The sequence below is a fragment of the Miscanthus floridulus genome, chromosome 15 (genome assembly GCF_019320115.1).
Source record: "Miscanthus floridulus cultivar M001 chromosome 15, ASM1932011v1, whole genome shotgun sequence".
Taxonomy (NCBI): domain Eukaryota; kingdom Viridiplantae; phylum Streptophyta; class Magnoliopsida; order Poales; family Poaceae; genus Miscanthus; species Miscanthus floridulus.
The window spans coordinates 75369668-75394133 of record NC_089594.1 but is presented as its reverse complement, the minus strand read 5'-3'; the positions used below and the strand labels follow the sequence as shown (position 1 = coordinate 75394133).

General features: G+C 42.4%; 1 protein-coding gene across 3 annotated transcripts; it reads right to left on the bottom strand.

The window, feature by feature from the left end:
• Positions 1–473: 473 nt before the first annotated feature.
• Positions 474–12775, bottom strand: LOC136509553 (TNF receptor-associated factor homolog 1a-like). Of its 3 annotated transcripts, XM_066504320.1 has the most exons (14): positions 12503–12775; positions 11686–11785; positions 11322–11556; positions 6658–6769; positions 5418–5506; positions 5258–5326; positions 5023–5152; positions 4753–4911; positions 4304–4667; positions 3606–3718; positions 3118–3265; positions 2447–2886; positions 2212–2347; positions 474–2008 (listed from the first exon to the last, which is right to left on the bottom strand). In XM_066504320.1, exons 3-14 carry the CDS (start codon positions 11503–11505, stop codon positions 602–604), a joined length of 3351 nt encoding a protein of 1116 aa, XP_066360417.1. In that variant the 5' UTR covers positions 11506–11556; positions 11686–11785; positions 12503–12775; the 3' UTR covers positions 474–601. The 3 variants fall into 3 exon arrangements, with proteins under 3 accessions (XP_066360417.1, XP_066360416.1, XP_066360415.1); XM_066504319.1 differs by lacking the exon at positions 11686–11785 and having other exon boundaries at positions 12503–12774; XM_066504318.1 differs by lacking the exons at positions 11686–11785; positions 12503–12775 and adding an exon at positions 12266–12383.
• Positions 12776–24466: the final 11691 nt, after the last annotated feature.

The window sequence follows — 24466 nt, the reverse complement described above, 5'->3', positions numbered from 1 at the left end:
CATTCAGAAAAAAAGATGGCACAAAACAGTTCAAGAAGATAAAAAGATGGCACAAAACGCAGTTGACCTTATCGCATTTTACACTAGCTTATCCATCCATGGAATAATCAACCATACCTCCAAAAAGTTCAGAATGTGCAGCAGATAATTAGTTTATGTCCATGGGCTATTCCCAGAATTTACTCTGATATAGAACATGAGACGATCAATAACACCTTGCCACTCGTCAGAGGAAGAAACAAGAAATACTCCCAGTCAATGAAGCATCAGCTGAAGCACTGGCATGGCTTAAAAACACCCTATACCATTTGCTTGCATCATACACATTTCAGAACACGATTGACTAGATTAGCCAGATCATTTTAACCAACTTAGATTTATTACCATTGGGCAAAACTGAACTATAGAAAGGGGGGGGGGGGGGGGGGGGGGGGGGGGGGCGGGGGGGGGGGCGAGAAGGATATAACTATTGATTGAACAAGGAAACTGAGGAACCATTCTTTATATCACTGCTATGGGGAACTATTACAATTACGCTCAGCTCAGAAACGAACAGCATGGACTCGACCACACATTATTATCAATGCAGTCACTAGAACTCTCAATGCCCATTGGCAGGGCGATACGATGGGTACCTGCTTGCTCCATTAGCTGAACTCGGGAAATCCTGCGCCTGATAGGGGTAGCCACTTGTATCTGACCCAAAACTAGGCATGGAGATGTCAGTGCGGCTGTATGGCCACTGACTCATCATCAGATCATCAAAATGGCTGCTGCTGGAGTATGAAGGGAGATCAAAGTGTGAATAGCTCCGGTCCCTCAGCCTCCGAGGAGCACTGCTCAATGGACTATAAAACCTTGGTGGCTCCTCGTCAAAGTATTGCTCGGACTGGTCAAACAGGTATGGCTCACCAAACAAGCCATACTCAGGTGTGCTGGCACCATTAGGCATAGAGAATTGTTGAACAAAACCAGGTTGAAGAACCCTTCTCCTGTCACTCTGCTCCTCATCCAACAAGTCGTTGATGATGTCTAGGTGTGGGAACTCATCAGCGACCAAGCCTTGTGGCTGATAGGGAGTAAATCTGGTAGAAATTTCTGACAACAGTTGCTTGCTTCGTGATCTTCCATTCAAACTGAGCTTCGCAATCTCGCTTCTGATGTTCGAACTCGATGGTGTACAATCACCACTGTTGCTGCTGCTGCTAGCTTGCTGTGAGTTCTCTTCTCTGCCCTGATATGGGTTCAGTGACTCGGGCTTTACGGTTCCAAATGTAAACCCAGGTCTCAATGATGTTTCCTCTTTCCTAGACAAGGTCTCTGATAACGGAATGGAAGGTTGCGATGTGAACATCGATTGCGATGGTGCAACTGCTTGCTCAGATGAACCTTGCTGATGTGTGAAACTGCTTCCGCCACCAGAACTTTTCTCCATCATGGCATTGCGATATGTTCGTGAAAGGGGAATGAAACTAGGAGCACTGGCAGAGGGTTCAGTTCCCAACCGCCCAACAGCACTCATTGAACGAGAAAGAAGAGGTGCATTCGGAGCTGTTGAAGTGACTGGTGCACTTTGTTTCGCTGCAGGGACTTGTGGGGCACTCAAGGGCCTTGATACTGAAACAACCTGAGTAGTTGCACTGCCAGTTAGGGAAGCCTGTTTCTGCGCTTCAGATTTGGATGGTACAAGCACCTGCAGGGGTCTACTTGTAACTGGAACTGGCTTCTCATTCTGGGTTGCAGCACTGGATACAGGTCCTTTATTCGAAACTAACTGAGCTGCCGGGGTTGAAGAGGCACCTGCTGCCGGGCCTGAAACTTCGCTTGCACGGTGATTCAAACTATTGGTGCTTTCTAGCAAAAATTTTGGTTGATGAGACAAGTTAGGTTGCTTCTTAATAGGGCTCACAGAAGAAAATGAAGACTCCGCCATCCTTGACTTGGAGGGGCTAATGACATCAATGTGCCGTTGTGCATGTTGTTTCCTCTGCAAGACAACTTTATCATCCTGCAAGGAATTAATTTTTATGGTTATTGAACCAAGTTGAACACCAATAGATGATTAAAGAAAAAAAAACTGGAAGAGAAAACTTTTCTACAACACAAATTTTTCTTGAGGAAGAATTAGGGAAAAAAAAGGATTGCTTCATGGCACATTATAAATCCTTGATGAATAACAAGCATTATCTGAGATATCCAAGGGATGTATACCTCAGGTTCGTGTCTTTCCTTTGAGTGGCTAGAGGCATTGCTGCCAGATCCTATAAAACCATTATGCGCTGAACTTGATCCACCTTGTGCAAATCCTGCCCTTGCTTCAGTATCCTTATTCCTCCGGTTGTTTCCTCTGAATCACAATACAGCATGATCAATACTACAGCATGACCAATACCAACCTATAGTAAGATAGAGGAGTTCATGAAGATGGTATATGACCAATACCAACCTATTGGATGAGGATCTGACGCTTGTCCAGGCACCGCCTGTATATGATCCGTTCACGGTAACTGAAGGGACTGAATCTGATGAACAAGTTGATGAGCTATCATCCACAGTAGAGGTCCTCTTCCCTGCATGGTCATTTTGCACCTCACTACTTCCAGGAACAGTAGCTTGAGTTTCTGAAGCATCTGTCTCCCAATTAACAGGGCTAGATTCCCGGTCTTCAATATCAACATGAAGCACATCTGAATTATCGTCTCTGCTGTCAGATATATCAGAAACTTCTTCAGGGTTGTCAGCATTTGAGGACATTTCTTCCGTTTGTCCAGAAAAATCATCCAGGATTCTATCATCAGGACTGCTGTCCATAAGTATTTCCTTATTGATGTCGGACTTGCCACTTTTCCCCTTATTACTTTTTCGACTATTTTTCTTCTGTTTTGCCTAGAGAGATACAGAACATTATAAAACTCCTCAACAAATATAAAAAAGGATACTACATAACTTATCATAGTACATTCAAAAAACAAACTAAAGACAACAGTGAGGAGTAGGAACAGTGCAATCACTAATTTCACATACAAAATAAATGAAACATGCCAGAAAAGAAAGCAGAAAAATAGTATTATTAATAGGATGGGCATGATATGCTTGCACCAGAAAATAAATGTTAACCTGTTTTTTCTTGGCACGTTTTTCCTTTTCAGCAGCACTACGCTTTGCCTTAAGTTCAATTTCAGCTAGCCCAGCTGCTTCCTCTTCACGAATGAGTTCCTCTTGGCGCTTCAAAGCCACAGCCTCTTGATGTGCCACTTCTATTCGGCTGTTTCAAAACTTCATAAAGTAAGATGAGCATGCATAACCATAACTGGAGCGGGATTTGAATTCACAGATTTCATCAAGAAGATTTATGTTTACCCAAGAAAAATAATTTTAAAACATACTATCATAACCAGATACAACAATTTACTTTACATAAACGGGAGATAGAACTTCTGCAGCTATGTGCTAACATATAAAACAAGCAACATCAGAAAAAAGGAATCTCAAACAAACCATGTATCACTGAGAATCAACAATTTATGTTGCTGACATTAATATATGACTTGAGTATGTATTTGTGGACCAAATATTGGAACAATCATCTAGAAAAGTTTGCTTACCTGAATATATGAGCTAAGGCAAAAAGCTCCAATGTCTTCCAGCCTAGCTCTATAAGCCGTCTATCATCACGCTCAATAGAATCTTTGCTGAACTCCTCACCTGAGTTGCCATCCTATAACAAGAGCATCTGTTAGGGCTCCATACATCAGTAGGATGAAATTCATGGAGAGATAAATTGGATAAGGAAATGGAGATTATGCATACTTTTTTTGTTTAGTTCATAACTCGTTAAGATACAAATCATAGACGATTCCTAAGTCCTGGTCCCATTTCAGAGCAATACTGCATAGGAGTGTGTTTTTTTTCTCGAATAGGCAGAAGAGCTGCCTGTCATTATATCAAGGAAGAAAACACTAATACAAAAACAAAGCAGGAAACACACACACACACACACACACACACACACAGCAGCAGCAGCAGCAGTAACCCAATAAGTAAAGTGCAGATACACACCATGGCTGAAAGTAATTTTCAATTTAATATGAACTGTCTGAAAACTGTGGGCCTTTGCAGTCTGCACAACATAAAATGTACACCATGATGAAAATGCTTTCAATTTTGATATTGAACATGTAAAACAGGTACATCAGTAAATAGCTGTGCTAGTCCACTGCTTACAAGTTGGAAACACCAAGGATGGACGTTAACCTTAATACCTTATAAACCAATGTGTAAGGGATCAAAGAAACATGTCTACCTTCGTGCGGTTTTGTGAACTTTTATCATCCTTTGTGGGCAATGGTTGGTGTGGCAGTGTGTCCAATGCAGCTCTTTCAAGCAAAAGTATCACATCATCAGCCAAAACAAACATGTCCTGATCAATAAGTACCATTGGAGTGCTGCGAGCATCTGTCTCTGTTAGTTTAGGTATCCCCTTTTTGTTCTTGCTCTGGTATTCAAGTGCCTTGAGCCCGCTATATAGTGAGTCAATTACCAAGGTTGATGTAACTTCTTTCTCTATAAAGAATTGTTTCACTAGAACTTTCAATATGGTTTCAGTCTTTTCCCTTGTCATGTGTCGACGCACACTTGGATCCATTGCTAACCAGAATCCACTGAAACTGCAATATGCCAAAAAAAATAAAAAAGGCTTGGAAATGAGACTTGCCATAAAACACTAACGTGCCGTTCAGAAGTTTATCTAACCTGGACCACCCCAGTTTATCCTCAATCATCCTGCTAAGCTTGCTTCTTCTTTCATCAATAAAGCGCCGGCAAATTTGTTCCACATTTGATAGATACACCCTAATTAGTTCCCTTCGGTACTGGCCATCAAGGCAACGAAATGGACGGTCTGTCTTCTCCCTCAAATATTAGAATGCAGAAGCAGACATGGTTATGCAAAGTAGACAGATACTTCCCACTTGAAAATAATTGATGCTAGCGTTGAATGTAAGACGCAAAGAAAACAGATACCTGATAACTTGAACTTGGGCTTTGATGGTAAGAACATCGTCAACAATAAAGCCATCGTGTAATTTTGACAGCTCCATAAACTTTTTCCACCCCCAATCATGCTCTTTCTTCCAAAACCGATGCAGTGTATCTGAAATGCTACTTTCCATAAACTACAGTTGCAGAAGGCAAGCAAAAGCTTGCTGTTTTAGCTCTAGGCACTAGGAAAGCGAGACAGTAGTCACATTGAACTCACCAGAATACTTAGATTTCTTAGGGTCTCTATTAATTACAGCTATTGTAAATTGCGCAAAGTGACTCCATCCTGAATAAAAGCAAATCATATTGAAGATATACAGAGGAGTCACAAACTGAAGTGAGTCAATCAAATACAATGCATCAAATTATGCATCTACCTGGGAGTAACTTATCATGGTTGGCAACACAAAGAAAGAGTGAGAGGTGATTGCAGACATCACATCCTTGTGGGTAAATTAAGATATACCTGAAAATCAGCTGATATATCTCAAAATATGATGCAGAAACTATATAAGCATAAAAACCTAAAGCAAATTAAAATATCAAAAAGAAAAAGATGTAACAAACAAAAAAATGGCTACAAAAATATATGCATAACTGCTCATGTCCCCGATTAGCTTATTCTATGCGTACTTAAATATAAAAATAGGACAAGAACAGCACTTTCTTCTTCTTGTTCTTCAGTATGTAAGAACAAGGGCAACATGAAAAAGAACTTGGTAAACAAAAACTGAAAAGGAAACAGAATACAGTATGCTCAAGACTCCAAGGAAAGTAACTTTTGCTTCGGTTAACCAAAAAATATTGACATAGGAAACATGTCAACAGAGATGGATACCAGTAGAGAAAATGCTACTTTTACTATCACAATGGTATTCCTTCTCCATGTCTATAAATGCTAAAATTACGATTTGCTGGCAAAACGCATATCACCATGAGCAGGCCAAACACCAATTACAGCTTAATTGACCAGCTGCCAGTGAGTTCAACTGTTGACAGATGCAGTCTGTGATACCAAATGAGCCTATTCAACAATCAGGCAACTCACAAGGTTACCTGTGTTCAGGACTAGTTTCTTTTCAACATAAGCTGTTCAATCACTTTTCAAATGGATGGTCAACCTTCAGAATAGTTCAAATAAAACATGCAAACAGTGGAACCTGTGCTGAAAATTAAACATACTGGTTGTGTTCACACCTTCTCTAGTTAACAGCTATATCCTTGCAAAGACACTAAAAACTAATCCCTCCGTCCCTATAAGATAGTCATTCTATTTTGTCCTAAACCAAATCATCTTAAGTTTGACCAAATTTATACAACAGAAAAATATCAATATTTATGGTACCAAATAAGTATTATTAGATATATCATGGAATATATTTTCGTGTATGCCTATTTGGTGTCATAAATGTCGATACACTTCTCTACAAACTTGGTCAATAGGATATTTTACTTAAGACAATCTAGAATGACTTTCTTTTAGGTACAGTGGGAGTAATAGCCAAATCACAAATAGCAGGCAAGTAAGAAGACCAGATACAGCACAGTAGAAACATGTCTGTGGTACAATAAAATCTAAAAAGGAAACGGTCCAATTAATGACAATAAGACCCATACCACTTAAATCCACCAACATCAAAGGAATTACTTCTTAGCTCTCTCTTGTTGATTTGGGAGAAATTATCAATTTTCCATGTAAACTTCCCATAAAGCTCAGAAGGCCTAGGTCCTATACAAGACAAATAGACAATGGAATTACCAGGTCAAGCACCAACTGATGCCAAAATCTTTAATATTGCAAAAGGTTGAAATGCACAGACCATATAAATCAGCTTATCAGAAACATGTAATCCAGTAAAATAAAAACTAGGATAATCATCATCTCATAATTACAAGCCAATTTTAAGAAAAAAACATGTCCAACTCAGTAATGTTCACACAAAACACAAAAAGCTAAATACTCCAGTTACAAATAAGGGGTGCCTTTGGGGTTGTCTCAAGTTAATCATTCCAAACTTTGACTACAAAATACATTTTCCAGGTTGGATTTGAATGTTTGGAAGTGATATGAGTAGATTTGAATATGCATTTCCAATAAGTTAAGAGAATTAGTTGATACCGCGACTAGGAGACGTGTAAATATATTATGCGTTCAAGAGACTAAATGGAAGAGTCAGAAGGCGAAGGAGGTGGACAATACAGGTTTCAAGCTTTGGTACACAGGGACAGTCGCGAATAGAAATGGAGTAGGAGTTTTAATTGATAAGAGCCTCAAGAATGGTGTGGTGGGAGTGAGAAGGCAAGGAGATAGGATTATCTTAGTCAAGCTTGTCGTTGGTGATATGGTCTTGAACGTAATTAGTGCGTATGCCCCCCAAGTAGGCCTCGACGAGAGTGCTAAGAGACAGTTCTGGGAAGACTTAGATGGCCTGGTTAGAGCTATACCTAGTAGTGAGAAGCTTTTTATAGGAGATCTTAATGGGCATGTAGGCACTACAAGCGCAGGTTTCGAGGCGGTTCATGGAGGTTTTGGGTATGGTAGTAGGAATCAGGAGGGGGAGGAAGTTCTGGACTTCGCGGTAGCTTTTGACCTGATGATAGCCAACACTTTCTTTAGAAAGAGAGAATCTCATCTAGTGACCTTCAGTAGCGGACAACACTGTAGCCAGATTGACTTTGTCCTCGCAAGAAGAAAGGACAAACGAGCATGCTTGGATTGCAAGGTGATACCAGGGGAGTGTGTTGTTTCTCAACATAAGCTTTTGGTGGCAGATTTTCGTTTTCAGGTGCGTGCCCGTAGGGATAAACAAGCTAAGATTGAAAGAACAAAGTGGTGGAAACTGAAAGGGGAGACGTCAGAGGTATTTAGGGAAAGGGTTATCAAAGAGGGCTCTTGGAAGGAAGAAGACGACAAACAACATGTGGGACAAGATGGCAACCAACATTCGGAAGGTAGCCTCAGAGGTGTGTAGAGTAACCAAAGGAAAGGGACGCGAGGCTAAAGATACTTGGTGGTGAAACGAGGAAGTCCAAAGGGCTATTAAGGAGAAGAAAGAATGTTATAGACGCTTGTACCATGACAGGAGTGTGGACAACATAGAGAAGTACAAGGTGGCAAAGAAGACTGCAAAGCGAGCTGTAAGTGTGGCAAAGGGTAGAGCATACGAGGATCTTTACCAACATTTGAGTACGAAGAAATAAGAGAAGGACATTTATAGGATGGCTAGGGTTCGTGAGAGAAAGACACGGGACTTCAACCAAGTTAAGTGCATTAAGGATGAAAGGGAGCATCTCTTGATGAAGGAGGATGAGATCCGACATCGATGGCAAGAGTATTTTGACAAATTGTTCAATGGTGAGAATATGGACACAACCTTTCAGTTGGATGACTCTTTTGATGACACCAATAGGCGCTTTGTGCGGAGAATCCAAGAATCTGAGGTCAGAGAGGCGTTGAAAAGGATGAAAGGAGGTAAGGCGATGGGACCGGATGGTATCCCAATCGAGGTGTGGAGATGCCTCGGGGACATAGCGATAGTATGGCTAACCAAGCTGTTCAACCATATTTTTCGATCGAACAAAATGCCTGATGAGTGGCGGAGAAGTATATTGGTACCGATCTACAAGAATAAAGGGGATATTCAAAGTTGTACGAATTACCGGGGAATTAAGTTGATGAGCCATACTATGAAGCTATGGGAGAGAGTTATCGAGCATCGCTTGAGAGCAATAACGCGGGTCTTTATGAACCAATTTGGTTTCATGCCCGGAAGGTCAACCATGGAAGCCATTTTCTTAGTAAGACAAGTTATGGAGCGGTATAGGGAGAAGAAGAAGGACCTACACATGGTTTTTATTGACTTGGAGAAGGCTTATGATAAAATACCAAGGAATGTTATGTGGTGGGCTTTGGACAAACATAAAGTCCCAACGAAGTACGTCGGGCTCATTAAGGACATGTACAACAATGTTGTGACTAGAGTTCGAACAAGTGATGGAGACACGGATGACTTCCCGATTAGGATAGGACTACATCAAGGGTCAGCTTTGAGACCTTATTTGTTTGCTTTAGTGATGGATGAGGTCACAAGGGACATACAAGGGGACATCCCTTGGTGTATGCTTTTCGCGGACGATGTAGTGCTAGTTGATGAAAGCCAGACAGGAGTGAATCAGAAACTGGAGTTATGGCGGGAGACTTTGGAGTCCAAAGGTTTTAGACTCAGTAGAACTAAAACTGAGTATATGAGATGTGACTTCGGCACTACTACTCGGGAGGAGGAAGATGTTAGTTTGGAAGGTCAAGTAGTGCCTAGGAAGGATACCTTTCGATATTTAGGATCAATGCTACAGAGGGACGGGGATATTGATGAAGATGTTAGCCATAGAATCAAAGCAGGGTGGATGAAGTGGCGGCAAGCGTCTGGTGTCCTATGTGACAAAAGGGTACCACAAAAGCTAAAAGGCAAGTTTTATAGGACGGCGATTAGACCTGCTATGTTGTATGGTGCAGAATGTTGGCCTACGAAAAGACGACATGTTCAACAGCTAAGTGTCGCGGAAATGCGTATGTTGCGTTGGATTTGCGGTCATACAAGAAGGGATCGAGTTCGGAACGATGATATACGTGAGAGATTAGGGGTAGCGCCAATTGAAGAAAAGCTTCTCTAACACCGGTTGAGATGGTTTGGACATGTGCAACGAAGACCTCTAGATGCACCGGTGCGCAGTGGAATCCTAAGTCAGGATAGTAACGTGAAGAGAGGCAGAGGAAGACCGAAGTTGACTTGGGTAGAGGCAATAAAAGGAGACTTGAAAGGATGGAATATACCCAAAGACTTAGCCTTAGATAGGAGTGCTTGGAAGACAGTTATTCACGTGCCTGAACCTTGATTGCTTCTGATGGGTTTCAACTCTAGCCTACCCCAACTTGTTTGGGACTTAAAGGCTTTGTTTTTGTTGTTGTTGTTGTTGTGCATTATAACAGAAAGTAGAACTAAGTTTGGAATAGTTGACTTAGGACAACACAAAAATGTCACTTATTTGTGACTGTAGGGAGTTGTTATATAATGAAACCCTATAGTTTTCTAGTACAAGCACCAGGTGCCAACCTTTTAGAACAGTGAACTGCAACGATAAATGTTCTTGAATGCAACTTCTGGTGCTCTAAAAAAGTTACATGTAAGAAATTTCAAAGCAGCTTAACTACTTAGGCCCAAAAGGGACCTCAAGCTTGAGTGTAGTTGATCTAAATAACTGAACATTGGGATTGTTGGAAATCTCTTGCACACTAGACATAGCTTTTGGTCCTGCAACTCACAAGGCAGCCTTTTATGTTACACTAGCTTATAGTTATAGTGCAGAGGATTAAGTCGGTTTGACAAATCGACTTGATACTACAAACCTAACTTTGCCACAATAGTTCAGTGGATTGTACTTAGCCTGCTCCTGTCAACACCTGCTACTGACTTACAGGATAACAGGAAAAAAAATCAACTTGACTTCATAGTCTCCTGCAGCAGGACTATTTTAATAGGTAAGAAAAAGCATTTAGTGATCAAGATTTATCTACCACAGACAGACCCCACGACCAAACAAGTCACAAGTCAGGACAATCTCCCTATAAACACTCACTTTTTAAGACCATTCATGACAAGTATCACAGCTATCATCTTTTTAGTACATCTCTACATCTGCTGTTCTTGCCTGTGCGAAACCAATGAATGATCCATTGGTACAAGGCTTCAACAATGCTCCTGATTCCTCAAGAAGCTAGTTATCCTAAACCTAAAAGATTGACCCAAACAACTGCAGTGAAAAACTAAACTTCCTAAAGGTGATACAAGTATCTAAAGGTATCATCTTATTGCATGGGCAAGTTATTAGACATTTAGACTGCACTGAATCATACCTAAATGGGTTAAGTAGTACCTTAACCAATTTAGTTGGGACTCCTCATGGAACAAATTACCTAGGAATAGATAAATCTAGCTGGTCCACATAATATCATAACATCAGAAGGAAGATTAGAAAAAAAAGGGCGTACCCAGTGCAGAGAGCTCCCGCTCTGTGCGGGGTCTGGGGAAGGGTGTTAGTGGCAAGCCTTACCCTCGCCTGTGCAATGCGAGGAGACTGCGACTCGAACCCGGGACCTTCCGGTCACAGGCGGTAAGACTCTACCGCTTGCACGAGGCCCGCCAGAAGGAAGATTAGAAAGATCTAGCTAAAAGAATTTGCAAGAAAGAGATACTGACAAATGTGAGAAGAGTTGGAAAACATACCACAGTCATCATCGTCAGTGTCTGAGTACGCTGGTGAAGTGGATGGTGTTCCATTCTCAACTTGCTCACTCGACCTCCACTCAGCTAAAGAATCCCCAGAATGACTCTGTTGGTCACTCGGCATCTCTTCAGTTGATGAGGATCTAGCATCCCCACCATTGTCCTCAGTCAAAATGCCAGCCATTATCCTATCGCCTGAACAAGTACAGCTTCGTTGCACTTGTCGTTTTCCTTCCTGCAGTTTCAAGAAACTAGAATGGTAAGTTTCTATTTCGCTAGACGACCAGAAAAAAAGGGTGTACCCAGTGCAGAGAGCTCCTGCTGTGTGCGGGGTCTGGGGAAGGGTGTCAGTGGCAAGCCTTACCCTCGCCTGTGCAATGCGAGGAGACCGCGACTCGAACCCGGGACCTTCCGGGCACAGGCAGTAAGACTCTACCGCTTGCACCAGGCCCGCCCTTCGTTCGCTAGACGACCAGAGAGAAAAAAAGGAGAAATCCAAAAGTGAGGCTACAGAGATAGGTCGCAAAAGTAACAAGCTTTGTAGACAGTACAAACAATTGCTAACTAGCCAGTCTACATAACTCATGCCGCATGCCCGCATGCATCTCGTGCCTAGTGGCCGCAAAAGCATGCATGGTACCAAGCAGGCATTGCAGACAATGAGACAACAAAAGGAAATGGCAATCGAACCCCTGGAATCACATCCATATTCAAGACACAACCGGAGCAAAAGTCACATCCAAAAGAGTGAAGTCATGTCTCATGATATCAGGAATGCTTTCTAATCCCCGTAACACCATTCCTGACCGCAAAAACTCCTCAAATTTCAAGAGGAAGTAACTAGTCTTATCCGAAAGCAATAATCTAGCGTCAAAAGAGCAGAAAGCCTCCACGGGATCAAACAATACATAAAAACTGAAAGCCTCCACGGGATCAAACCATACATAAATCATGAATCGGAGCTGGATTACTTTCCGAAACCGCAAGAATTATATACCGCAGCTGCCTCCGAAACCACCACCGAACGAACGAACGAATTGACTGGGAGTGAGGAACAGGGTCCGAGTAACCCAGCCCAATCCAATCCAATCCAATCCAAGCGCGCGCCGGACCCGTTCTCGCAGCCTACGAGACCGAACGAGCCGTCTCTAGATCGGGAGGCGCCGCGCCGCAATGCTCACCTGGCCGGGAAATCTCCCCGATTCAGCTCGGATCTGACCCCCGACCGGGGAGGCCGCCACGCGCGCCGTGCGTGCGCCCCCACGGCCCGCGCGGAGATCGAGAGCTCTCCCTGTTTCCCGTCCGCTCGTCGTCGTCGGCTGCGGCGGCGGCGTGCGCGAGCGCCCTAGTCGAGTCGGAGAGGGGGGAGGGGGGGATGAGGTGTGGTGAAATGGAGTCGGGGGAGGGTGGCTGTTGAATAATCGGATCGGGTTTAGGTTTAGCCCCCCTCCCCTCCCCTCCCCTCTGCTTTCCTTCTTCCGTCTCTCTAGCCTAGCCTACGTTTGGCTCGTTTCTGTGTCTTGGCTATATTCCACGGTTATTTACATTTTTTTTCACAGTCATTTACGGCCATCGATAATTATTTATCTCGCGGTTTGGCCATGATTTATTATGATGGTTGTACATGATTTATGATGATGGTTGTATTTTTAGAAGTTATTTGTGGTGATAGATTACTCCTTTTACAGCGAGTCAGCGATGAATAGGTATATCCAAAATGAAAATAGACTATTGTATATACTGATATTACGGATCAAAACGAATGGTTCTAGAGCGTTAATGTCATATGGTTGTAGAGCGTTACTGCCACCATGTGTTGGCTCGCATTGTTGTGGAATGTAGTGGCAATAAGAGAGCAGTTATCAGAGGTAATCGTGCAACAAGTTATTTAGTACCTATGGTTGCAAAGTAAGATAACCATCGCTACTACGATAGGGCTTATTTAGATCTCCTAAAGTTATGGTACTGAGGTGAATTTTTTTTAAAAATCCAAACATATGGATTGAGAGGATTCTTATAACCTAACCACTAAACTATGAGAATCCAGTTAACTGACCTCCACTCTACTATTTAGAGATATTGGGCGTTAAACATCTTCGGCCACTATTCTAGGGGGTCTATTTTTTTTATCTATAGCTAGATTCTACAAATACTATCTAGAATCTAGAACATCATAATCTTTAAGCGATCCAGAGTCAAACGCCTTAGTAGACGGGGCAAACAACGTCATTCTCTTAGGCATTGCCACAAAAATTGTCGAAGCTACCAAAGGGAAAATGGCCAGAAGAACTCATAGTTGCTGTTTGGGCACACAATATCTCCGAGTCAAGAGCCACCAAGTTCACACCATTCATTCTTTTGTTCGGTGAAGAAGCAATCTTACAGAGGAAATCATTCATCGCATTAGTTACCAAGAACTTAGTTTCCAAACCCTCCTTAGAATGAATCCATCAGCAAGGACACAATCAAAGCTATCTAGTGTGAAGCGGTACAGAACCTTCACAAAAACCAGAATGAAACCCGAAGGTGGTGGAACCAAAAGGTGGCACCAAGAGAAATCACTCCACATGAGTTTGTCATCCTTCGCAAAGCAAATGCAAGAACAATGCACAAACTACAACCGAAGTAGTTAGTGCCACATATAGTCTTCAAGTCAACAAGACTTAGATCATTCCACCTCTAATGCCTTGAAGTTGACGGCAACACGATAGACCACACTTGAAACATTTACGACCTCCAAAAATACTACCATAGTGATGCCCGTAGCAATGCTCGCATATTATAATTTTCCATTTAAGGCCAAGGTGAAACAATGTCTCCCGAATTCTCTAGTGTACCACTGCCCACTGGAGTTCTCGCCAGATAATGTCCGTATAGTAACGGTTTGGATTTGTGTCTATTAGATGCCACCTGAATTCTCTAGCGTACTTCACTGGAGAAAACTAGTGTTTGTTTTTCAGCTGAGTGGAGTTCCAACCGCTAGTTTTGGGCGCTTGGCTTATATATACTCCATCCTCTTGTGCATTGAAGCTCTCTTGGAAGCCAGGGCAAATAGCTACACATACTTGAGTCCACAAGAGTGATTTGCCCTATTGGAATGATTAGGAAGTCTTAATTGAAGATTAAGGATTAATGCTTAGAGAGCAAAAAGTGTGCATCTACTCTTCTCATTAAGCTTGGTTGGGTCAAGTGAGAGTTTGTGTTTGTTGTGATCGACATCACCTAGATGGCTTTGGTGGTGGTGTGGCTTGGTGAACTCTCGATGACACTTGCGAGATGCCCAAGAAGGTGTACATGATTGTGCAAACTTGTTCACGACGAGAGTAGAAGGTCGACGGTGGCCACTAGTATGTAGAGGTGGCCCGGCTCAAACTAAGGAGGTCTGACGAGCAATAGTGCACGCTAAACAAGATGAAACTAAACAAGATTGGCCTCAACCCACTCCTTACCTCACCGCTGAAAGCTCTAGTTTGGTTTTAGTGAATTAATGAAACCCTAAGTGCTAACCTAATTTATCAAAATAATTATGAGATAGGTAGCACTACTCCAAGTGATGAAGCAAATGAAGATCATGACATGATGATGGTGATGATCAAATGCTTTGACTTAGAAAAGAAGAAAGAAAAACAAAAAGTTCAAGGCAAAGGTGAAACTTGATAGGAGCTTTTTTATTTTGGTTATCGAGACACTTAGTGAGTGTGATCACATTTAGGATCGATAGCCATACTATTAAGAGGGGTGAAACTCGTATCAAAATATGGTTATCAAAGTGCCACTAGATGCTCTAACTCATTGCATATGCATTTAGGATCTAGTGGAGTGCTAACACCCTTGAAAACATTTGTAAAAATAGGCTAACACATGTGCACAAGGTGTACACTTGGTGGTGTTGGCACATTTGCAAAGGAGAAGAAGTTGGTGAAGAAAAGGAGTTGAATGCGCTGGTCACGGGATGACCGGACGCGTCCGACATAAATACCGGACGTGTCCGGTACTATCTCAGGCGACAGTGTTCCTGACGTGACTGGACACGTCCGATATCAATACCGGACACGTCCAGTATTCTGGCCAGGCACGGGCAGAGTTGCCGAGGTGACCGGACTCTAGCTCATAGCAGTGACCGGACGCTGAGCAATCACTGTTTAGCGTCAGGTTGTGGTGATGTGGGGCGCAGGTGTTGGTCTAGAGAGGATCGGACACAGGGGTGCGTCTAGTCGGCCACACCGAACGCGTCCGGTCATAGTTGAGCGGCTCTGGGAGCTCTTTGGACTCGACCGGACACTGCCCCTCCTATGTTCAGTCGACCACACCAGATGCATCCGGTCGTAGTTGAGCAGCTCTAGAAGCTCGCTGGACTCAACCGGACGCTGCCCCTCCTGTGTCCGGTCGGGCACTGCAGTGCGTCCGATGCATCGCATCGGAGCATGTCAGAGAGGGCCGTTGGGCGGCAATGGTTACTTCATTTGAATGGGACACGTGGTGGTCAAGCAGTGACCGGATGGAGCGACCGGATGAGTCTGGTCGCCACATCGGACACGTCCGGTGCACACGACCTACGCGTCCAGTCGTCCCGCAGTTAGCCCAATAATTGAGCCAACGGCTCTATTGTTTGGGAGTGTCTATAAATATCATTTGGCCGGCTCTAGCTCACTCTCTTGGCCATTTGTATTGACATAGCAACCTTGTGAGCTTAGCCAAAGCTCTCCCACTTATCTACATCATTGATTCATCATCTTTGTGAGATTAAGAGAGAATCCAAGTGCATCGCTTGAGTGTTTGCATTTAGAGGCACTTGGTGTTCGTGTTTCGCTGCAGGATTCACTTATTACTCTTGATGGTTGCCGCCACCTAGATGGCTTAGAGCAGCGAGGATCATCGAGCGGAGGTTGGTGATTGTTTCCGGCTCCGATCGTGGTGATTGTGAGGGGTTCATGACCTTTCCTTGGCGGAGAGCCAAAAGGTACTCTAGTAAATTGCTCGTGACTTGTGTGATCATCATCTTGTGTTGGTTGTGCGGCACCCTATTGAGGGTTTGGCGTGTGATGTCAATTAGCGCGTGAACCTCCAAGTGAGTGAATCACCACAATGAGGACTAGCTTGTCGGCAAGCAAGTGAACCCCGATAAAAAATCATTATGTCTTCATTTGATTCCGATGTGATTGGTCTTTACTGATATTCATTCTTATGATTGATTGGTTCATTCCTCGACTCGGCGGTATAACCATCTTGCTCTCTCTCTTTATATTACCGCAAACTAGTTGTCAAGCTCTTTAGTGTAGCTAGTAGTGAGAGCTTGTTAGTTTGGTTAGTGTGGCTCTTTAGTTAGACTTTGAGAGCACATTAACTTAGTGTAGTGACATAGCCATTGTGTGGATAGAGATTATGGAAACTAGAATTGTGGTAGGTGGCTTGCATTTTTAGTAGGCTAGTGCAACACTCGTGTCGCCTCATATTTGTCTAACCGGTTTGCTAAGTGTTGTTGTAGAAATTTTAATAGGCTATTCACCCCCCTCTAGCCATTAGGACCTTTCAACCGCGTAGCTCTGGAAAGGGTTATTGGTGTCAATTAAGCATAGGAGGCGGTGGAGTGCTATGGTGACAATGCTACTAGGGTTCATGAAAAGGAACAACACGACATGGGGCTATGGCCCTATATAGGTCAACGGAGAGGAGGAGAGAGATCGCGGGGTGCACTGTCATTACTATTGCATCCTCCGAGAAAAAACATAAGGCTCTATTATGATGACGCCATCACTGCAGCTTTGACTAAGGGAGGGACGGGAGGTGGAAGATGAAGTGGCGTGGATGCTGATGGGTGTGGCTAGGCTACCAGCGGGGCAATGAAGATGTGGAGCTAGCTAGCTTGTTGGGCCACTGCTAGGTTGAGGAGGAGAGCGTGCTGGCGGGACCAAGCTAAAAAGGCAGGCCAAGCTGAGGAGCGTAGGAAACTGCTAGCTTGTTGGGCCACTGCTAGGCCGAGGTGGAGAGTGCGTGGGCGGGACCAAGAAGGCATGCCAAGCTAAGGAGTGCAAGGAAAAACAAAAAAGATGGTCCAGTGAATGGGTTAAGCTAGCAGGTAGAGCTGAACACTAGAGAAAGTAAAAGAAAAAAGCAAGTTGGGCTAGATTAGTTGTTGGTTTGAAAAGCAAAAAAGGGAAGGAAGATAAAGAAAACTCCTTTTCTTTTTACCGGTTTTCAAGTTGAATTTCATGCAAAACTAGCCTATCAGAGCAATCAAACATGCACCTTCATGTATGCAACAAAAATATTTCCAAGCCATATATTTAATTTTAATTTCATAAAAACATATTATTTGGCCTATGTTAAAACATGAAAAAATGAATAAAAAAGGAAAATTATTTGCTAATTAGGAAAATAAAATCTAGGGTATTACATACACCTCTAAAAGTCTTTCATGTGGGATTCAGATGGGTTTCATGTGAAAATTGAATGAAAACAATGAAGTGGTGAGATATAAAGTAAGACTAGTAGCACAAGGGTTCGCCTAGAAACTCGAGTTTGATTTCAATCAAACCTATTCTCCAGTTACGAGTGGAATAACATTCTTATATTCAATACAACTATTATTTTAGAATCATTTATCTGTACAGTTGATGGATGTATTGATGACATACTTATATGGGCCATTTGATTTGGATATTAACGTGAAGGTTCCTAATGGAATCTCTATTGCGACCATAATGCAACTAGCACCACATATTATGTAAAATTGAATAAGTCACTATATGGCTTAATTGAGTTAGGACAAATGTAGCACAATCGACTAATTGAATTCCTTTTACCAAAGGAACACACTGATAATGATGACTACCCATGTGTTTTCGTAAAGAAATCTCAAACACAAATTTGCATTACGATATGTGTATGATTTAAATACCATTGTAAACCCATGGGATATCAACAAAGCATGTGATCCTTTAAAGACAGTTTGAGGTGAAGAATTTGGAACAAACCAAATTTTGTTTAGGTCCACTGTGAGGATTGTGACATCTATGAGGAGAGGTGAATTAGGCAACTTAAAACTAAACTATAGGACTCTATTTTCTACTTATTAAAACCTATGCAAGATATCCATCTAAATGTGCATTATGGTTTTGCTAAGAGTTGATATCTCTACCACAAAAGAGTTTTACATCCTAGGTTTGATTCCTATCACTAACCTAGCAAGCTAAACTAGGAATGTAAAGCACACAACCTAGAAAAGCATGTAAGTGCAGAAGCTTAAATGGGATAGAGATGCAAACTTCTGTTGACGACTATATATTTTACTCGAGGTATCAAGAAGCTCGAGCTTCTCCCTAATCCTCGTTAGAGCCCCTCGCATGGGTCAAGCTCCTGGTCAGTTAACTCGATGGAGACCATGAGCCTTCCCCACACGCAAGTAGGTCTTTGTAGGGTCTTCTGCTGGAATGCTCCCGTTAATATATCTTCACTATCAGGCTTTCGACTCAAATGCTTTGAGGCCTTGTTCCCTTCATTACAAGCTAGGAGACCACACCACAAATGTGATTTTTGTGATCTTGCAAGATTACAAAAGTCCCTAGTATACAATAATGGTGCATGCAAGCATTGAGTGGCAAGAGGTATGCAAAGCTCACTAAACACTAAAGCTAAGCCTAGAGCAAATCACTAATATGGTTGTCTAACTAGCCTAAACACTCCATAGAGCACTACACTAATTACCTAATCTCTCCTTAAACACTTTTAGTGACTAGAGCACCAGAGATGAGCCTCAACTCATAGGTAACAAAACTTAGCTAGCTCTAACAACACTCAAATGACCGGCCAAAGGAGGTATATATATAGCCTCCACCCCTTAAAGAGGCATTGGCAAAAGGATTGACCTCAGGCAGTACCTATCAGAAAGCTCCGGTGAGGTCATCGAAGAATTTCAGCGCCTGTTGGATCAGCTAGTCGTTGGACTAGCCGTTATCGACAATCAGAGTAGTCTAAACTTTAGTAGGGTCTCTTTGGGACCTCTGGAGTTTTTCGGTGACTCTAGGAGCTCTTTTTTAGCACAGTAAGCTCCATCTTTTCTCTAGTGCCTAGCACCAAATTCCTCCAGTGCCTTCACTGAGGCCTCCAACTTCTCTACAGAATCTTCCATGGTTGCACTGCTTTCTCCAATGCTTCCCCCTATATACCACCAGAGAATTTTGGTGGGTCTGTAAACCCTCTTCAAAACTATCTTTGCCCGAGCCTAAGCTCCGGTGCCTCTATCAAGGCACAACTGGAGAATTTTGGTGAATCTAAGCATAGTAGATCGGCCGATTTGGCTTCGTTTCTTCGTGTCTTCTCGTCCGAGCTTCTTCTACTTGATGTCTTGGACTTCTTGCATGTCCTCTAAGTCTTTAACAATAGCTCATTGTTCTTTCTTAAGGTGTTGATCACTTGGTCTTCATGTTGCCTTTGTCCAAGAGCCATCCTTGCATCTAATAGATTAAATACCTTGTATACTAGCAAAACAACATTAGTCCATTTGATCATGTTGTCAGACAATCAGCAAAATCAACTATATGGCCCTAGGTAGGTGCCATTTCCTTACATTCACAAATTGAGCACCTCCCCTCATGAGTTTTAGTGTATCAATTTGCCTACATCTAGAAAATACTAACAAAATTTAGTATGGATAAATCATATACATCTAAATCAGATTGTTCAATCTCTAGACATGGAGAAAGATCCAATTAGACTAAGGTATAAGGACAGAGATACTAGGACCCAAGGTTCCATATCTCGATGTCATTGGAACACTTTGTATCTTGAAAATTGCACCAGTCTTGATACTGCATTTGCAGTGAATCTGCTAGCTATACATAGTGTTGTTCCAACAAAACATCATTGGACAAGAGATAAACGTATATTAAGATATGTCAATGGTAGAAAAGATTTTGGATTATTCTTCCAAAGAAACTAATACCCAACTACGATTAGACATAGATATATTGATGCTGGCTATATGTCAAATCTTCATAGTATACTAGATCCCAAACAATCTTTGTATTTTTATATGGAGAAACAACCATCACATAAAAGTCATGTAAACATACTCTAGTGACAACCTCTACAAATCATTCTGAAATTATTGCACTATATGTAGCATAACACGAATGTGTATGGCTTCGAAGAATGATTAGCCACATACAACAAAGTGGTATTGGTTCTGTTAAATCGCCAAGAATTATCTACGTATAATGTTGTTTGTGTTACACATGTGTAAATATGTTAAATGAATTGTAACCAAGTGGGGAATTAACATTTTACAATAAAGTCTTGTGATATTCTTGCAGATTTATTCATGAAGTCTTTACCGCAGTTTAATTGTTCATAGTATTAGTATGCCACGACTTTGAGACTTGTAAATGTAACACCCCAGGTGTTTGCCACCAGTTAAGCAATGGGTTTGAGCTCAAACATGGCATATTAAGTGATGATGAAGATGTCAAGGTCCAACCTATAGAAACGAGCCCTAACCTAAACTTGGATATTGCACCCTTGCTTTACATATAGGCCCTTTTCAAGATATATGCTTGGCTGGTGTTATTGAAATATCTTCATGTGTCTCACATCAATACCCATCTATATTGATTCATGGAAAAGTTTCATGAAGTTTGGAATCAAGAAGTCACATGAAATGACGAGTTCTGTCCTTGCTTGAATTATTTTATAAAGTGAAGGGAATTCTCGATCGTCAACCAAATCTTGCAGCCATGCCCAAATGACTCTAGATGAACTCTACAACAAAAGTCATGAGAGGTTCATATTGGGAAAATGCCAAGAAAATGCTCCAATGGATAAAAAAGGATAATTTAAGCTTCATCATGATCCTACTTTGGTCAAAGTAGAACAGCAGGTTCTATACTAGTTTTGAGGTTGGACCTTAAATGAAAGTTGTAGTCCATATCATGTAGAACAAACTTTGTTTTTGGACCAAGAGCTAGATCAACTTGGAAATAAGTCAAACAGAGGCTCGAAGTTGGAACCTGCTGCTGATTTCAGCACTTAGAAATATTCTAAGTCTAGAAATTCATCGACATCGGCATTGACGTCTCGCGTTCTCCAAATTTCGTTAAGTAACTTGACTTGAACCCAAAATGTAAGTTGGAGCTAAGTTCATGGAGAAGGGCATGTAAAAAGATGGCACCAGTTTGACCTCGTTTTCACCATCAATTTGAATGTTTGCTTGTCGCTGTCAATACGCTGACACTAGCAGTTTGTGGCTTAATTACCCGCTGTTGAAGAGCTCTAATGACCTTGGTCTCTAAATGAAAAATGAAGAGCAGTTCGTGGGCTTCAAACTTCGTTTTAGGCCCAATGTCCAATTCACACCCGAGCCGGCCCAAATTGGCTCCCCACCATGTCAACTCCGGCGCGCGCCACGTGCTCGACAGTTTGTCTTCGTGGACGCCATGCACCGGAGCGTGTCCCGCCATGGCCGACGCGCGTCCTACCTCGTGCCACACGCTGCTGAACGCCCTACTCCTCCATAATCGAGTGCCAGAGCTGCCCCATCCCTCACCCGTCCCTTCTCGCTCTCTCGCTCGCGCTCTGGCCGCACCAGAGCGAAGCCACCATGGTCGGCCGGCCGAGCTCTGCCGCCACCGCGTTCTGCCGCTCCACCCTTCCTCGGCTAGAGCCATGAGCCTCAGCGCCCTCGCCTTCACCTACCGTGCACGTCGAACCCCTTAGCCACCTCCCTCCCTCGCCGTGCTGCTCGTCCTCGGAGCTGCTGCCGTCGCCGCCATTGGCTGCCGTGGCCGTACCACCACAAGCCGCCTTGGGCCGAGCTAGGCAGCCCTATGGATGCGCGTTAGGCTACTAGTGCTCCTCCTCCACTCCCCCGCCGCCGACGAGTCTCCTCCGGCCGACATCGACAAGCTCCAGTGCCTCCTCTGCTTTGATTCACGTGGAGGGCTTCGCGCAACAATTAGGAGAAAGGGAGGGTCCTATTTGCAATGTTATAGACTCATATGAATAGTGCAGTAAAGGATCTGTTCGTTCAGGTTTTATTTGTGGAAACTTCAGGGACCCCAGTGCAAGATTTAGATTCCTTTTCTTTTGATTTTGGCAGATTTGAATGCTCTACTTTGAAAATTCATAGTAATTTGTAGAAAAATCGTAAAATAATAAATGAGGACTTTTTGGAATCCTTGTGAAATTTTCTATGCACTAGATCTATAATAGGGTATGTTTTAGTTTAAATATTTTGCTATAAAAATAGATCTATGCATCTAGGTTCCTGTTACTTGCCATGTCTTGTCTTTTTCATAACTGCAGTTTTTATGCTCAAATAAATGTGAAATTTTTGTGGAGTGCTACTAAGGTGATTGTTGTTGTCTGGTAAAAATTTCAGGAGTTTCGGATTTATAGTTTAAGAGTTATAAAAATAACAAATGCCCTGTATTGCTTTGCTTCTACTCTGAACAGTTCTGCATGTTTGAATTAATTGACTCAGTTAAGTTATGAATCATGACTTGGTGAAAATACATAAGTTGTGGTACTTTTCTTAAGCTTTCCAAAAAGTTAAATATCATGATTTTTGGCTAAGTAGATCTTGAGTTATACTTGCTTAAATCTCTGTAGCTGTTTCTGCCCAAAACCAGAGAGGGTTTCCTTGTTCTTATTGTGGGGCCTTCTTGGTAGTATAATTAGCTTTAGGTGTTTACAACAAAGTTGTTTAGAATTTGCTAATATTTCTAAAAAGTCTAGAACCATATTTATTGGACATATATAACTCCATTTATAGCTGTTTAAAGTGGCATGACAGTTTCTATCTATGTTTTGGATAGAGATGCAATTATTACATTAGTTGACCCTTCTAACTGTAAAATCATCTTAATATGAGAATAACAAAGCTGTAGATAATTCATGTATCTAGCTTCTGTTAAAATTTGATGGTATTTGGCCTTGTGGTTTGTGAGTTATGCCTGTTTAAAGTTGGGTTTCAGAAATGGCTGCTTTCTGTCAATTGTGGACCAGTTTCTGTAAATGGGTATAATTGACTTGGTTAACTTGAGAATCATGCTAAGAGAATTAAAGATGAATTGTAGAAAATTCCATAAGTTTTCCATATTGTCTTGTTGCATGTCTTTTGGATTAGTACAACTCCTGTTATGAGTAAAATTAGCTGCCGTTGTTGCAGCCTTGACTCTGTGATTGCTGTGAATAACTTGTTTGCTTGATATGAGTTGATGTGAGTAGCTTGCTCTCTATAGTTAGTTGTGTGAGGTTAGTTAAATATCTATTGGTGTCTATGTCTCGCATAATCTTGTGTTTGTCTGGAATGTTTATGTGATGCATCTTGTGTTACAATTCATCACATTCATACACATGCATCTTGCATCTCATCTAGGTGCGCTAGATGAACCACGTGAAGAACATGATGTTGGAGCCGAACCCGAAGACGATGTATGGAGGATCTATCCCGAAGATGGAAGGACTAAGCGAGTGCTAGGACCTGAGATATCCCCAGGACGGTGCAAGCTAACTGAACTGACTTGTGTCGGATCCCAGGCAAGCCCTGGAGCATTCTAAGTCTCCTACTTTATAAAAGCAATTCTTTCTATATATGAGTTATATATTGTTGCATTAAGTTGTAGTAGTTGATTAAAACTGTTGATGCATTTATTACTATCCTTGCCTATCTTATTACCTTATTATCCTGTTAGGTCGGGATCGAATAACTGCTTAGCCTTGCTTAGACCGGTAGCGATCGGTGATATCCGGTCACCTACATTATAGGTGGTTACTGGAAGAGTTTAGCTATGGAAAGAATGATATCCTAGAATGAACCATGTGTGATGGATAATTGGAGACCGGACGGAAAAAGTTGGAGGCAACCAGACAGGGTTCTAGGGGTGCTGTTAGTTTACGTCTGTGTCGATTAAGGACCGACCGTTGTTGGGCCTCGGGTCATGTTGAACGCATGCCTTATATTTAGCTGGCCGAAGAAAGTACCATTCGACCGCGAAGCTGGGAGATTATTCGGGCCGAGTAAATTGCCCGTAGCGCACTGTACCGGAGCAGGTGTGGTAGGACACGGGGGCGCGATGATAAGACCAAAGGGCAGTCGGTCGGCCCCCGGGTACATGTGGTTCCTGGCAAACTCGAGATTCCTGGATAGT

Coding starts and splice junctions, on each gene's coding strand:
- LOC136509553 (XM_066504318.1), bottom strand. Junction 4,668..4,752: donor GATAAACTGGGGTGGTCCAG/GTTAGATAAACT, acceptor GGCATATTGCAG/TTTCAGTGGATTCTGGTTAG. Junction 2,887..3,117: donor AACGTGCCAAGAAAAAACAG/GTTAACATTTAT, acceptor GTATCTCTCTAG/GCAAAACAGAAGAAAAATAG.